Source organism: Vicia villosa, linkage group LG1 (genome assembly GCF_029867415.1).
Source record: "Vicia villosa cultivar HV-30 ecotype Madison, WI linkage group LG1, Vvil1.0, whole genome shotgun sequence".
In the NCBI taxonomy this organism is placed as follows: domain Eukaryota; kingdom Viridiplantae; phylum Streptophyta; class Magnoliopsida; order Fabales; family Fabaceae; genus Vicia; species Vicia villosa.
Window position 1 is genome coordinate 244,756,138 of NC_081180.1, and position 15,190 is coordinate 244,771,327.

The window sequence follows — 15,190 nt, forward strand, 5'->3', positions numbered from 1 at the left end:
AAGGTGATAGAATGACTAGTGAGGACGTGTTTTTCAGATTTTGGAGAGTGAACTCAATTTTTGAAAGTAAAATGGGAGGACACGTGTCTCTCAATGATGATTTAAAAAAGAGTTGTTGGAAATCCAACGCTCCAAAGTCATTTAGCCCCACTAACGTGTCATCCAATGGCCAGTGTGAATCTAGTGAATTAGTATTTTGGTGAGAGACTGGATTGTTATTAGCATGACTATCCACATCTAATTTCATAGAGTGAATTTTCTTTCTAGCATCCATAATTTTATATGTAATAGCTTCATCAAAAACCTTCTCCTAATTATTTTCCCAATCTTCTTCAATATTACTCGTCTCAAGTGATCCCTCATTCCAATAGATCCAAATCCATTCATTTTCAACCCATATCATTACATACTTTATCAAAGGTTCCAATACGAGTGAGTTTGTCGGTTTCAATGGCGGAAGCTGTCCGAACAATAAGGGTGTGGTTGCCGGAGAGTGTAGATATGCCCATTTCGAAAATGGCGTAGGTGTGGCTCCGAAACTGAAATCAGGGGGTTTTCGCAACAACTCAAGGAATGGATTAAGGATTATGTCATGATTTTTTAATGGTGGCTTCAAGGGTGGCAACAGTACTAGAGTTTGATTAGAGATCATTGTTGGTGGTGGCTCCGGTGGGGAATCTGTCTCTCCATCATACATATTGAGTTTCTTAGTTTGTTTTTTGCACAACATATATGATGCTTCTATTTATTCCAATGGTTTCGGCAGCAATGGAAATAACGAAATCAACGATAAACATGAACCTTTCTTTTTTTGGTTGTTTTGCTGATGAAGACATATTTGGCTGAACCAAAAATTTTGCTGATTTTTTTCCTGGTTTTTCTGCAACAATAACGGGTGTATTATTTAAAAAGTTGTCAAGGAAAGAAGATACCACTTTAGACTTCAAGGATTCATCTTTTGTTTGACCGAATGGTGGCGGATCTGGTGGTTCTGGTAACAATGTCGGAGATGTCGTCGGAGGTTGTTTCAAATCTGATAGTTTTGCTAGAGAAGACATGGGAGTTGTCGTTGTAACATCCCGATTTTTATTAATATTTTTATTAATTATATTAGTAATTATATTATTTGGTGTTTTTAATAATTACTTATTTATTTAGTTATTATGTGATATAATAATTATTTAAGTATTTAATTATGTGAGTGTTTGTATTTGACTCAATTGAGTTATTAGAGAGATATAACTAAATGAGCCTAAGTGATAGAAACATAATGGATGGATTGGTGGGTCAAGCCCAATTGACATAAGTGAGATAGTAAGAGAAGGTTAGGGTTTTAGAGGTTAATATTTTCATTTGGGGGAAAAAAAGGAAGAAGAGAAAAGAGGCAAAAGGGAAGAGAACAATGGTGGAAGAGAAAAGCTAGAAGAAACCTCATTTTCGCAGCAAGTTTCAGCATTGAGTCACCTTAGCAAAACGGATGTATCTCTCAATCCAACCGTTGGATCGTCGCGTGGTTTTGACACAACGTTCCTGACTCATAGAGGTAAGTTCTGACCGGAGCGATTTTGATTTTGAGGATTTTAAGTTCGTCTGATAAGCTGATTTCCGAACTGGTTTTTAGGTGTGTCTCCAAATTATGTTTGAAGGATTTATTTTGGAGAAAAGCTTAGAGCTATGGTGAAAGAGTTCATATTTACCAAGGTAAGGGTGGGGTTCTTTCATGCTAAAGGGTTGTATGATAGTATGTTATAGTGGGTTTAATTCTATACTTTGATATCCATGTTCTTCTATGTTGCAATTTTGGGTATTTGATGATTTGTTGGAATGTGATGATATAAATGTGATAAGTTGTGTGCAATTGATAATCTATGTGTATTAGATTTTTATGTTTGTTGTGAGTAAACCATTGATAGTGAAATAATGGGTTTTGTTATAGAATTGGAAAATAATGGAATAGAAATATAATAGTTGAATTGAAATTAATATAGTTTAATTATTAATTGGATAGTTGGAAATGAGGGATTGATAGTTGGTGTAAGAGAGGGGTTTATGAGATATGTTAAAGGAATGCTCCATTGATGAAATGGGGGGGGGGGTTGAAGTTGGAATGCTCCATGGGAGAGATTGAGTGCAAGAATGAAAACACCAATTGTTAGGATGCAAATTCAAGAACCCTAACAAAGCTAGTAAAAACTCTAAAACCATAAGACAAATAAAACTAAGCTAGAAAAATAAAAGATAAAATAAACTTTGATTTCTTTTTATTCATCCCAAATGTCTCTATGAGACTACATTATATAACACTCTTAATGGATAATAATAACCTAAAAGCCCACACTACTAAAAGCCCAATAACCATACTAATAATATAAGTTCTATTATTACCCTTCTAACAATAACTATACTTAATATAAATACTATTATACCCCTCTATCAGTTGTTTGGCTTGAAACTTCGTGGTCTAATTGATTATTACGGAATGAGATATGTTTTCGGAATGACGATTTGGAATGTCCTTTAATGAATTTTCTTATTTTTTGGAACTTGTACAAGGCTTCTTTAGTCATTTTTGTTCCATTTTTCAATTTTTTTTGCTTCCTACTATTTTTTTTATTCTTCATCAGTGACTGATCAATTTAGATCTAAATCTACAAAAGTTACAGAGAAAATAGATTCATATCTAAAAAATCTATTTGTGTGTTCCTTGAATATTTAAAACTGAAAATGGTTCCAAAGAGAAAGCAGGGAAGAAGAAATTTTAAGAAAACACATTCATTTGGCCTCTGGTGTTGGACCGCTAACACAAGGAATAAGAAATGCATGAATTTTATCAAATTATTCTTTTTTCCCGTATAATATTGTGTATGATTCCTTATGCGCCTTCAACTCTTTGATTAGATACTGACGGACAAATGTATGATTATCCTATCTGTTACTCAGCAAAGTTGTGACAACGTGATCACGGCCGGTTCAATCAATTTGGAGGCCCCGTTCTATTTTAAAAATGGGCCTAAATTATAAAAATACATACAATTATAATAATTAAAAATGACAGATAAAAAATATAATTTTATATTAATCAAAAATAAATTTAGTTATAGTTATTTTTACTTTAATCAATTTTATTTTCGGTATGTATTGGATTTTTTTCAAAAAACATTTTTAATTTGTTGAGTTTTTGTTATAACATTTTTTTATGTTTATTATTATTAATGAAAAAAATTAGGCCTTACAAAATTTAGGGTTGGCCAACAAATTTGTTGTTGTCTGAATTTGTTTAACTTATCTTAATTTATTGAGTTTAATTTGTTTAACTCGTGTCTTAATTTTATGATACAAAGTGTTGTTGAGTAATATATGTTTAATATCTTTTCTAAAAAAATTTTGTTTCATTGATGAATGATTATCATCAATTTTGTCACACGTCCTCATACTGTTCTAAGTTACTACTATTTTAATATTATTTGTTGTCAAAGAATAATATACAATCTAATATCATTTAGAGAATTGTCATAACGAGATATGGGTAAAAAACTTTAAATAACAAACATATTAAGCATATACAATATAATTTCTATTATGTATTACTATATTACCTAGTTTTTTTTTTTTTAAATAATAGATAACACTAAAAAATAGGCCTCATTAATTGAGAGGCCCTGTGCCATTGCACAGCTTGCACATGCTGTTCACCGGCCCTGAACGTGATAACCGCAGTTACTATCACCCTTAACATCTATCTACATTTCAATCAATGTATTTGTGCGTAAAAACCGACATCTCTTCAATGTGTATCATTTTTTATAAATATGGTTAAGGTGATGGTTTACTAATGTGTGCACCTTTGATAGAACTTTTTTGGTATTGTGGAATTAGAGTATAGAAAAAGAGTGTTGACATGTTCGAAATAGGATGGAGGGCGCGTGATTGAATTGTCACTCGATGTTAGTTTGACCTTCTTAAGAGCACCCTTTGTTTTTATCAATTTCGCGCGTGGTTTCAAATATGTGGAGTGATATACATGCAAGGTGATAGCCAAATCACTTTTTCCGCTTAGAGTTTCTGAATATTGAAATATAGACGGTGTCCGGAGATTAATTTTCAAACATATTTTTGACAAAAATGATGGTGCCTCTATGATTTAGGCGATTTGGTGTATAATAGACACGTCCAAATTTTAAAATCCAAGCGATATAAAAGGAATTTTAAAATGTCTATAAGGTGCGTAATTAGTGCATAAATTGTAATGGATATCACCCGTAAATTTGGTTCAATTTAGATTTTATAAATAAATAAAAAAAGTCAAACAACCCAATTTTAAAAAATTCATACAAATTCTTACGTGTCGGCAAAGACAGTGACTTTATTTATATCATCATAAGAAGAGTTATAGATAGTTTAGATTAAAATATATTCTACATGAATGCAAATTCACACTTGGAATAATTGTAACAAATTCAACGGTTTCTTTTTATATATAGACACTTTATTTGACAGAAACCTACCTAATATATAAACCTTTTTTTACAAGAAGAAGAAATAAATACTAAAAAAACACCCATGGATTAGCAAAGAAATGCCTATGGCTGTGCACTCAAAACAGATGTTGCTGCTGCTGCTGGTGGTCTTTTTTGCAAAAGCAGCTACTCAGTTAATATCTATGCCAAACTGTCCAACAAAGTGTGGCTCTGTCACCATTCCATTCCCATTTGGAACCACCAAGGATTGTTCCTTAGACAACACGTTTCTCATCAATTGCAACAAAACATCTTTATCTTCATCTTCTATCTCAACACAAGTACCTTCCTTGCCATATAGTAATCAAACTGTCCTAAACATCTCACTCAACGGCGAACTTCACGTTGCATGGCCAGTAGCCAGAGATTGCTATACTGAAAATAGAAAACTTGTGAACCAAACATATTGGGGTATGGATATAAATCATTTTTCCATCTCGTCAACTCGAAACAAGTTGGTCGCGGTTGGCTGTGACACGATTGGAGCCCTCTCGGCATTTGATTACGGGGGAAACAACTACACCACAGGATGTGTGGCTTTGTGTAACAGGCTTAATGATATTGTGGTCAATGAATCTTGCTCCGGCACTGGCTGTTGCGAGATTTCAATACCCCGAGGTCATGTGTTGAATAAAGTAGCCTATACTTCTGGAAGTGTATTCAGCAATCACTCTGCAGTACATGACTTCAATCCCTGTGGTTATGCGTTTTTGGTTGAAAACGGAGCCTACAACTTCGAATCCACAGACATCCTGAAGTTGGAGAAGAAGGAGTTTCCTGTGTTGTTGGACTGGGCGGTAGGGAACCAAACATGCCAGCAAGCTCAGAAGAATCTTTCAAACTATGCCTGTAAGGACAACAAAAGTACATGTTATGATGCGACCGAGAGATCTGGTTACCTTTGCAGATGCTTTCATGGATATTGGGGAAACCCTTACCTCATTGACGGATGCCAAGGTATTATATATACAATCTCCGGTCACTATTATAAGCAAATTTCACTTTTTGTGATACATTTGTGGACTAGATACATTAACAGTTAAATGTACCACAAAAGGTGAAATTTGCTTATAATAGTGACCAGAGGCTGTATAACAGTAACTATTTTTCTTAGAAAACTCCACTCTCAATTGTGAAAACAGAAATTGAAAATGACAAATTATCCTTTAGATATTAATGAATGCATGGAGTCCAACGACTGCGTTGAGGGAGCAACGTGCATCAACCTTCCTGGAAGCTATGATTGTTTATGTCCTGCAGAATATGAGGGAAACGGGAAGACGAACGGAACAGAATGCAGCCCAAAATCCAGTACCAACAAAACAAGGAAAGAGATCATATTGATCATTGCATTGAGTGAGTAAAACGCAATATATTCTTGATTCATTCATAATATGATAAAATGAAACCAATTCTATTATCACAATGTAAAATGTTAGAATAAAATATATACAGGTGTGAGCATAAGTTTCGCAGCACTACTGGTGGGAAGCTTTTATGCGTATTTGGCATTGAAGAAAAGAAGGCTAATTAAACTTAAAGAACAATTTTTTCAACAAAATGGTGGCATGCTGTTACAACAAAAGATAGTGAGGCGTGGAAAGTCAGCTGAAACAGCGAAAGTATTCACAGTTGAGGAGCTAAATGAAGCAACCAACAACTTCGACGAAAGCAAGATCCTAGGCCAAGGTGGTCAGGGGACAGTTTACAAAGGAGTTTTACAAGATAAAAGAATTGTAGCAATAAAGAAATCAAAAATCAGTGACAGAAAGCAGATTGAGCCGTTCATCAACGAAGTGATCGTGCTTTCCCAAATCAACCATCGGAATGTGGTAAGGCTATTGGGTTGTTGTTTAGAGACAGAAGTTCCCTTGCTTGTTTATGAATTCATATCTAATGGTACAGTTTACGAGCGTCTTCATGATCAAAACCAAATTTTAAAGCTAACGTGGAAAACAAGATTGAGAATAGCCAAAGAAACAGCTGGAGTCCTAGCATACTTGCATTCTGCTGCATCGACGCCAATCATACATAGAGATGTGAAATCTTCAAATATACTCCTAGATCATAATCTCATCGCGAAGGTTTCTGACTTTGGAGCTTCTAGGATGGTTCCTCTTGATCATACCCAGGTAACCACTCTAGTGCAGGGGACATTGGGGTATCTTGACCCAGAATATTTCCACACAAGCCAGTTGACAGAGAAAAGTGACGTCTATAGCTTCGGGGTTGTCCTAGCAGAGCTACTTACGGGAAAGAAGGCACTATCTTTTAGCAGGCCAGAGGAAGATAGAAACCTCGCAGTGTACTTTATTTCTTCGATGAAAAAGGGTCGGGTACTTCATATTTTGGACAAAAATTTAGATGGGGCTAATAGTGCGCAACTAAAGGAAGTTGCCCGTATTGCTGAAAGGTGTTTAAGGGTGAAGGGCGAGGAAAGACCCACCATGAAAGAAGTGGCAATGGAACTAGAGGGAATATTAGTTTTTGAAGAGCACCGTTGGCTAAATAGCAATTTGTCTTCAGAAGAGACTGACAACTTGCTCAGAGAAACGTCGTTGGTTATGAATGTTGAAGATGGTGGCCTTAATTCCTCGGACTCATATAGTATAAACCAGATTACGATGTCAACGATTGGTGGAAGATAATTAGTTAATATTAATACTCGGATATAACGGTGTCACAGTGTATGTTCCATTTTCCTTACTTACTGGACATATCTATATCAGTTCAATTTTTTCCTATTGTATCTCTTATTTGTTCTTTCCTCCAACTTAATATTGCAAAAAAAATTTTGCGGCAGATTTCTCATCTTAATATAATGAATGATATTTATAAATTCAATGATCTAACATATGATTTTAGTTTTATTTGCACCAGTATGTATATAAAATACATGACTATTGTCTATGATTATTATCCTATACAACAAAACACGGATTGAATTGAGGTGACAGAAAAAAGAGAAGTAACTAACCATAGTAAGCTTCATATAAGGTGAAGATGATCCCTCTTTACAAGCATCCATTGTTGTCTTCTGACTAACTCTACCTATACAATGTAACTAACATCTTTTTTTTATTAAAGAAGGAAAAACGAAAGTAACAATTTGTCAGAGACATTGCAATCACTATTATCAAAAACTAAAATTACATTATAATAAGTATTAAACAAAACTGTGTTTGATTTTGTCATTCCATTGCATACAAGAAGAATAAGTCATTTTGACTTTTCTATTTTTAAGTAGCACTAAAAGTAGAAAAAGTAAATACTAAAACAAAATCCAAGGATTCGAATAACCATGAACCTGAAAAATTAGCAAAGCCATGACCATGGTTGTGCACTCAACACAGCTACTGATGATGGTGGTTCTTACGGTCTTTTTCACAAAAGCAGCAACTCAGTTACTATCGCTACCAAACTGCCCAACAAAGTGTGGCTCTGTCCCCATTCCCTTCCCGTTTGGAACCACCAAGGATTGTTCCTTAGACAACACCTTTCTCATCAATTGCAACAAAACATTATCTTCATCCTCTATCTCAACACATGTACCTTCCTTGCCACATAGTAACCAAACTGTCCTAAGCATCTCAATCAACGGTGAACTTCACATTGCATCGCTAGCAGCGAGAGATTGCTATGCTGAAAAGAGCAAACTTGTGAGCCAAATATATCGGGGTATCGATCTAAAACATTTTTCCATCTCGTCAACTCGAAACAAGTTGGTCGCAGTTGGCTGTGACACGGTGGGAGCACTCACAGTACATGATTATGGGGGAAACAACTACACCACAGGATGTGTGGCTTTGTGCAACAGGCTTGATGATATCGTGGCTAATGAAGCTTGTTCTGGCACTGGTTGTTGTGAGATTTCAATACCCCAAGGTCATGTGTTAACTGAAGTAATCTATGTTTCTGGAAGTATATTCAACAATCACTCAGCAGTACATGACTTCAATCCCTGTGGTTATGCTTTTTTGGTTGAAAATGGAGCCTACAAGTTCAAATCCACAGACCTCCTCAAGTTGGAGAAGAAGGAGTTTCCTGTGTTGTTGGACTGGGCAGTAGGGAACCAAACATGCCAGCAAGCTCAGAAGAATCTTTCAAACTATGCCTGTAAGGACAACAAAAGTACATGTTATGATGCGACCGAGAGATTTGGTTACCTTTGCAGATGCTTTCATGGATATTGGGGAAATCCTTACCTCATTCATGGTTGCCAAGGTATTATATAATATTATAATATACACTATTCTATTCGCGAGCTGGAAAATAAAAGCGACTTCATTGATCCAAACGTTATATTATCTATATACAGTACTATCTCAATTGTTTTAATGAAATAGGGATGGGTTTAATATACGAAAAATGACAGTTTTGAGGTGTCAAAAGGGAATCTATGTGTCTTGTAGAAAGATAGAAACAATTATTAAACCGATTTCAAAGTCATATAATTGATTCTATCTTTCTACAAGACACATAGGTTCCCTTTTGACACCTTAGAATTGTCCTTTTTTGTATATTAAACCCATCCCTATTTCATTAAAACCGTTGACGAGATCATTGTATATAGACTTACTTATACATAATAAGAGGTAACTGTTGAAGTTCTCAACATTTGTTACAAGTTGATATGCTATAGTATTTAGATTTATAATTTGTCACAGTTCTATTACATCAGTTACTTACCATTACTGGTCTAACTGATTCAGTTGAAACTACCACTAGTTCGGAGTTTGTATTCGGGGATCTATATTATATAGCATAACGTATCTCTATATGAAAATTCTAAGAATATAAGGAACATAGATGAAAGTCATATTCATGTAACTCAACACTATGACAAAGAAAATTAGAGATTGAGAGATCAGAGAGAAGTGTGGAAAATAATGTGGGAAAGAGCTTGAGGGATCTTGCCGCTGTCTCTCGCGATTGAATCACATATCTCTCAGTGTTATTCTTCTTCCTTCTCCGCATTTGGTTGTTTAGTTTTCTAGTTTTGTTAGGTTTATTGTATTTTTTGTGTTGGTTTTGTTTGTTGTTTTCACTTGATTGCAGGTTAATGGCAATCGATAGCAATAACCAATGTTCTTAGAAAACTAAACTATTCATTGTGAAAACAGAAAACAAAACTAACAACCTATCCTTTAGATATTAATGAATGCATGGATTCCAATGACTGTGTTGAGGGGGCAACATGCATCAATACTCCCGGAAGCTTCCATTGTTTATGTCCGGCAAGATATGAGGGAAATGGGAAGATGAACGGAACAAGATGCAGTCAAAAGTCAAATACCAAATCAAGGAAAGAGATCATATTGATCACTGCATTGAGTGAGTACAACACATTATACTCTTGTGATAGACCTCTTCAGTTTGGTTTCTATCATCTTGATTCATTCATAACATGATAATGTCGAACCAATTTAATATCACAATGAAAAATGTTAAAAATTGAAAGGTGTTTCTAAGGCAATCAACAATATTAATCCATGTTATAAATTGTTGCCATGAATTGAAACTCATTTACCCAAAGTATTCCTTCAAGACCAGAACAGTGGCATTTTGAGGTTTTGACCAATGTCTTTACCAACATAAATTGCTTTGAAACATCAACAAGCTAGGCAAACAAGAAAGAAAATTATCATGCTTCCATTTGTTTGTGTCCAGGTGCCAGCATAAGCCTCGTAGCACTACTAGTTGGAAGCTTTTATGCATATTTGGCATTGAAGAAAAGAAAGCTCATAAAACTTAAAGAACAATTTTTTCAACAAAACGGTGGCTTATTGTTACAGCAACAACTAGTGATGCATGGAGGGTCAGATGAAACAACTAAAGTCTTCACTGTTGAGGAGCTAAATGAAGCAACCAACAACTTCGACGAAAGCAAGATCCTAGGCCAAGGTGGTCAGGGAACAGTTTACAAAGGAATTTTACAAGATAAAAGAATTGTAGCAATAAAGAAGTCCAAAATCAATGACCCAAACCAGATTGAGCCATTCATCAATGAAGTGATTGTGCTTTCTAAAATCAACCATAGAAATGTGGTAAAGCTTCTGGGTTGTTGTTTAGAGACAGAAGTTCCCTTGCTTGTTTATGAATTCATTTCTAATGGTACTGTTTATGAGCATCTTCATGATCAAAACCAATCTTTAAAGCTTTCATGGAAAACAAGATTGAGAATAGCAAAAGAAACTGCTGGAGTCCTATCATACTTGCATTCTGCCGCATCTACGCCAATCATACATAGAGACGTGAAGTCTGCAAATATACTACTAGATCACAATCTCACTGCAAAGGTTTCTGACTTTGGAGCTTCTAGGATTATTCCTCTTGATCATACCCAGATAACCACTCTAGTGCAGGGGACATTGGGGTATCTTGACCCAGAATATTTCCACACAAGCCAATTAACAGAGAAAAGTGACGTATATAGCTTTGGGGTTGTCCTAGCAGAGCTACTGACAGGAAAGAAGGCACTATCTTTTAGCAGGCCAGAGGTAGATAGAAACCTTGCAGTGTACTTTGTTTCTTCAATGAAAGAGAATCGGTTACTTCATATTTTGGACAACAATATAGATGATGTAAATACTGAGCAACTTAAGAAAGTTGCCCATATAGCAGAAAGGTGTTTAAGAGTAAAGGGTGAGGAAAGACCCACCATGAAAGAAGTGGCAATGGAACTAGAGGGAATATTAGTTTTTGAAGAGAACCATTGGGGAAGTGGCAAATTGTCTTCAGACCGAGCAGCGTCATCGGCTATCAATGTTGAAAATGGAGTTTACAGAAGCGGCACTATTTCTTCAGACTCGTATAGCATAAACCAGATATCAATGTCATTGATTGGTGGAAGATGATTGGTTAATATTAATACTCATCAGTAGATGTTTAGCTATCTTAATTATATTGGTGTTGAAGTGTATGTTGTATTTTTCCTACTGTATTTATAGAATTTCTGTAAATTATGTGTCGTAAGTTAGATCACACCATATGTATTTATAATAGTGTTACAATAAATACTTTGAAGCTTATTCAATAAGCACTAACCTAAGAAGTTCTTTATTCTAGGAATACTAATCATCACTCTAGAATATCTACACTCATAATTAATTCTAACACTCCTCCTTAAGCTGGAGCATACAGGTCATATGCACCAATGTTTAAAAACTCTAGAGTTTACAAATAGATTGAACCTGAGGTCTTCTAAGAGACTTAGTGAATATGTCAGCTAACTGATCATTTGAACCAACAAAATCAGTTATGATTTCTCCTGAAAGAATCCTATCTCTTACAAAGTGGCACTCGATCACTATGTGCTTAGTTCTTTCATGAAAAAACGGATTGGAGGCAATATAAAGTGCAACTTGGTTATCAGAATGTGAATCATAGGGTTCCAATGATCATCACATGGAGCATTTAGAAATTGGCTAACCACACTAACAACAAATATAATGTTTGATTTGGTCACCGTGAGGTAATTAAGTTTGCCAACTAGACGTCAATATCTACCATGGTCTTTCAGTGGCTCCTCCTAATCTAATAGTAGATTGACGTTAGGATCCATGGGAGTGTCACTGGGTCGGCAATCAACCAAGCCAATTTCCTCAACATGGCCAAAACAGTTGCAATAGCTGCAACGAGATTGAGTCCTATTATTTCAACACTCATAATTAATTCTAACAGTATTGAACATGGCATTGAAATCAGTACCCATGTAAATATAGGTTTTGCAACTGAATCTGCTTTATGCTTCAGTAGGTTCTCCAACTATGTTGCTAAATGATTTTTCATGCTCAAAACCACAATAATTCAAACCCTAGATTAACATCAACTTTACACTTAAACTAAATGCAGAGATAAAGATGTGTATAACTATAACATAGAGGATCGTTTATGATTATCCTAAACAAAACATAGACTGAATTGAAGGCACAGAGAAAAGAGAACCACTAACCGTAATAACTAATAAGCTTCCTGAAAGACGAAGATGAAGATGATCCTTCTTCATACGCATCTACTGAGAGAAGGAGCGGAGCAGAAAATGCCGCCGTCACCGGCTCGTATTACCGGTATGGCCGCTCAACGCGCAAAGTCCGGTGGTATCCCCTCGCCGTGACGGCAGCACGCGGCACGATTTGATCGACGATAGGGTTTGAACAAGCGTCGACGGTGTGGAACGAGAAAAAGAGAGGGAAAGTTCTGTTGAGAGTAACTGAAAAGAGGTGTATTCATTATGAGTGCGGGTCCTCACAGCCCCATTCATACACTTCAAATTTCAGCCGTTTGATTCATGCAACGGTTGCGATCCACTCAGAAGAGACTGAGGTTACACTAAAATAAGATAACGTCATCATATTATTTTTGGCTCTATTTTATGAATATTCCTTTTATTTTTCCACAGCACTAATATAAAATGGTATTATCAGGTGAAAGATATTTTGTGTTTTATTATAATTATTAAGGTGGTTGTAATATCAGAACTCAGAAGCCATAATAATAATAACAAGTTGGAAGCAGAAGCATGAATGTGGAAGAAGAGGTTGGACGCCTGAGGGAAGAAATCAAGAGGCTTGGCAAGCTCCAATCAGATGGTTCTTACAAGGTGAAATGAATTTCCTTCTCTTTCTTTTCAATCTTCATTCTCTTCCTTCAGATCTGTGTAGGGAATTCCAATTTTCCATATGTTTTATACTTGTTTGTGTTTGTGGATCTGCATCTTGAGTTCAAATGGGTGGATCTCTTAATCTTACACCTAACCTATGAAGCATACATACAAACACGACACAAACACGCATATATACGAACATACAAACATGATACAGACATTGACACGCCTAAAAATATCCATGTTATGGTTATATCAAATCTAAATTCTAAGATAATATTAGAGTTTATCCAAATTCCGTTGAACCACTTCCTATTCAATCACTTGAGTCATGTTTTAGATTTGGGGTTTAATTGGCTATAGTTAGATATGATGATTGCTTGATCAAAGGTAGATGAAATTAAGAAGGCCTTTGATAGTTTCTTCTGTCTATGTGCAATTTATCTATTTGACTTATCGATGTGCAATTTGTAGTCTTCTTTAATCATCATGTGGAGTTGTTTGTTTTCGCTGATTAATGGTTTCTTGAGATGAATGAACAAAATGTGGGTTTGGGTTGTGTTGTGAAGGTTACATTTGGAACGCTATTTCATGATGATCAATGCGCAAATATATTCGAAGCACTTGTTGGGACACTAAGAGCTGCTAAAAAGCGAAAAGTACTAACATATGAAGGTGAATTGCTGCTCCAAGGAGTTCATGACAATGTGGAAATCACTCTTAATGCCACCCCTGCTGCTGCTGCCAGCTGAAACACTATGTACCCAAAACTCTAAAACAAGTGTGAAAGGGTGAAAAAAAGTTTCATGAGTGCTAGTTTTGTAAGCATTGATTGATGCTACTTTCTTCTATCTTCTATTCAATGTTGTTTATTATGGTGTGACAACTATCATCCTCCAGAATCTTGTCATCAAGTTTTGTGTTACAAAATTGATCCAAAAAAAAGAAAAAAGAATTGTGTTACAAAAGTTATATATTTTGTAATCAACAGCTTTATCATTTGATCACAATATCTTGAATTAGAGAATATTTATGTAAACTAGACTCGTTTAAAGTTCGATTCGGCCTGACTCGTTTAATAAAAAAGCCGGACTCAAACACTTTAAAAAGCTGATTTAATAAAAATATCTGTCTAAAGTCATCTACACTAAAAGATGGATAGTTGATTTATGACATGGTAAGAAAACACAATTTCTTGTTATGCTTACGCACTAAAGAATCAAGCAATTTGATGTCTAAAGTTACACTATCATTCGGTGGAGAGCCACATATATATCGATTAAGCCAAAATTACAGGAAGGCGGGATTTTACATGATTTCTTGGCTCAATCAAGCCAAGAAAAGACAAACAATACAGAGTTACATATGATCTACTTGAAAATTGGCGAAGGGATATGTTATGATGATCCATCACGAATAAATGCTTGGAGAAGGCTCTGTGCTGCTTGAGTTTCATCAGGTGAACCAGATAAGACAATAGTCCTGTCACTTGTTCCAGGATGAGGTTCATGGATAACAACCTTAGCACCTGATATCTGATAAGGACAAGAAAGAAAGTAGGTATAAATATACAGGGAAGATAAAATTTGAAATAAAAGCTGTGTGGTCTGGTCACAAATGCATGTTCGCGAGGATAAAACGATGAGCTGATGAACACTACATAAGAAATATACATCAATAAAATTTTCCATGTCGTATACCTGTCTCAGACGAGCCAGATTGCTACCATTTTCCCCATATACAAGGTATAAAGTATCCTCAGGAACCACAATTTCTATAGTTGTATTAGTCACAATAGCAGATTTACTTCCACTGCACACCAAACAAAAATAATAATAAGAAATCGACAGTTTGAGGCATCATATTTTAGACGTTTAGTATACTATTACTTCCACCACTATCAGAAATCATGTTTGTATCGGCTACACGATCCCTCCAAAGAAGGATCTCAAATAAGTGCAAATGCACAATGACCATGGAAAATGAAAGTCAATTAAACAACAGCCTGATAGAATCAACTTAGTATCTAACAGAAATAGGCAGTAAATAAAAGAGAAACTGGAAATAT

General features: G+C 35.4%; 3 protein-coding genes across 3 annotated transcripts; all 3 read left to right on the forward strand.

The window, feature by feature from the left end:
* The first annotated feature begins 4,576 nt into the window (after positions 1-4,576).
* Positions 4,577-7,334, forward strand: LOC131645069 (putative wall-associated receptor kinase-like 16). The gene is made up of 3 exons (XM_058915724.1): positions 4,577-5,474; positions 5,688-5,873; positions 5,973-7,334. The coding sequence occupies exons 1-3, from the start codon at positions 4,577-4,579 to the stop codon at positions 7,163-7,165; spliced, it is 2,277 nt and encodes a 758-aa protein (XP_058771707.1). The 3' UTR covers positions 7,166-7,334.
* Positions 7,335-7,639: 305 nt separating this feature from the next.
* On the forward strand, positions 7,640-11,374 carry LOC131598276 (wall-associated receptor kinase 5-like). The gene is made up of 3 exons (XM_058870894.1): positions 7,640-8,741; positions 9,669-9,851; positions 10,188-11,374. The coding sequence occupies exons 1-3, from the start codon at positions 7,844-7,846 to the stop codon at positions 11,372-11,374; spliced, it is 2,268 nt and encodes a 755-aa protein (XP_058726877.1). The 5' UTR covers positions 7,640-7,843.
* A 1,568-nt stretch (positions 11,375-12,942) lies between these two features.
* LOC131645070 (costars family protein-like) lies at positions 12,943-14,094 on the forward strand. Its single transcript, XM_058915725.1, has 2 exons — positions 12,943-13,119; positions 13,692-14,094. Exons 1-2 carry the CDS (start codon positions 13,039-13,041, stop codon positions 13,872-13,874), a joined length of 264 nt encoding a protein of 87 aa, XP_058771708.1. The 5' UTR covers positions 12,943-13,038; the 3' UTR covers positions 13,875-14,094.
* Positions 14,095-15,190: the final 1,096 nt, after the last annotated feature.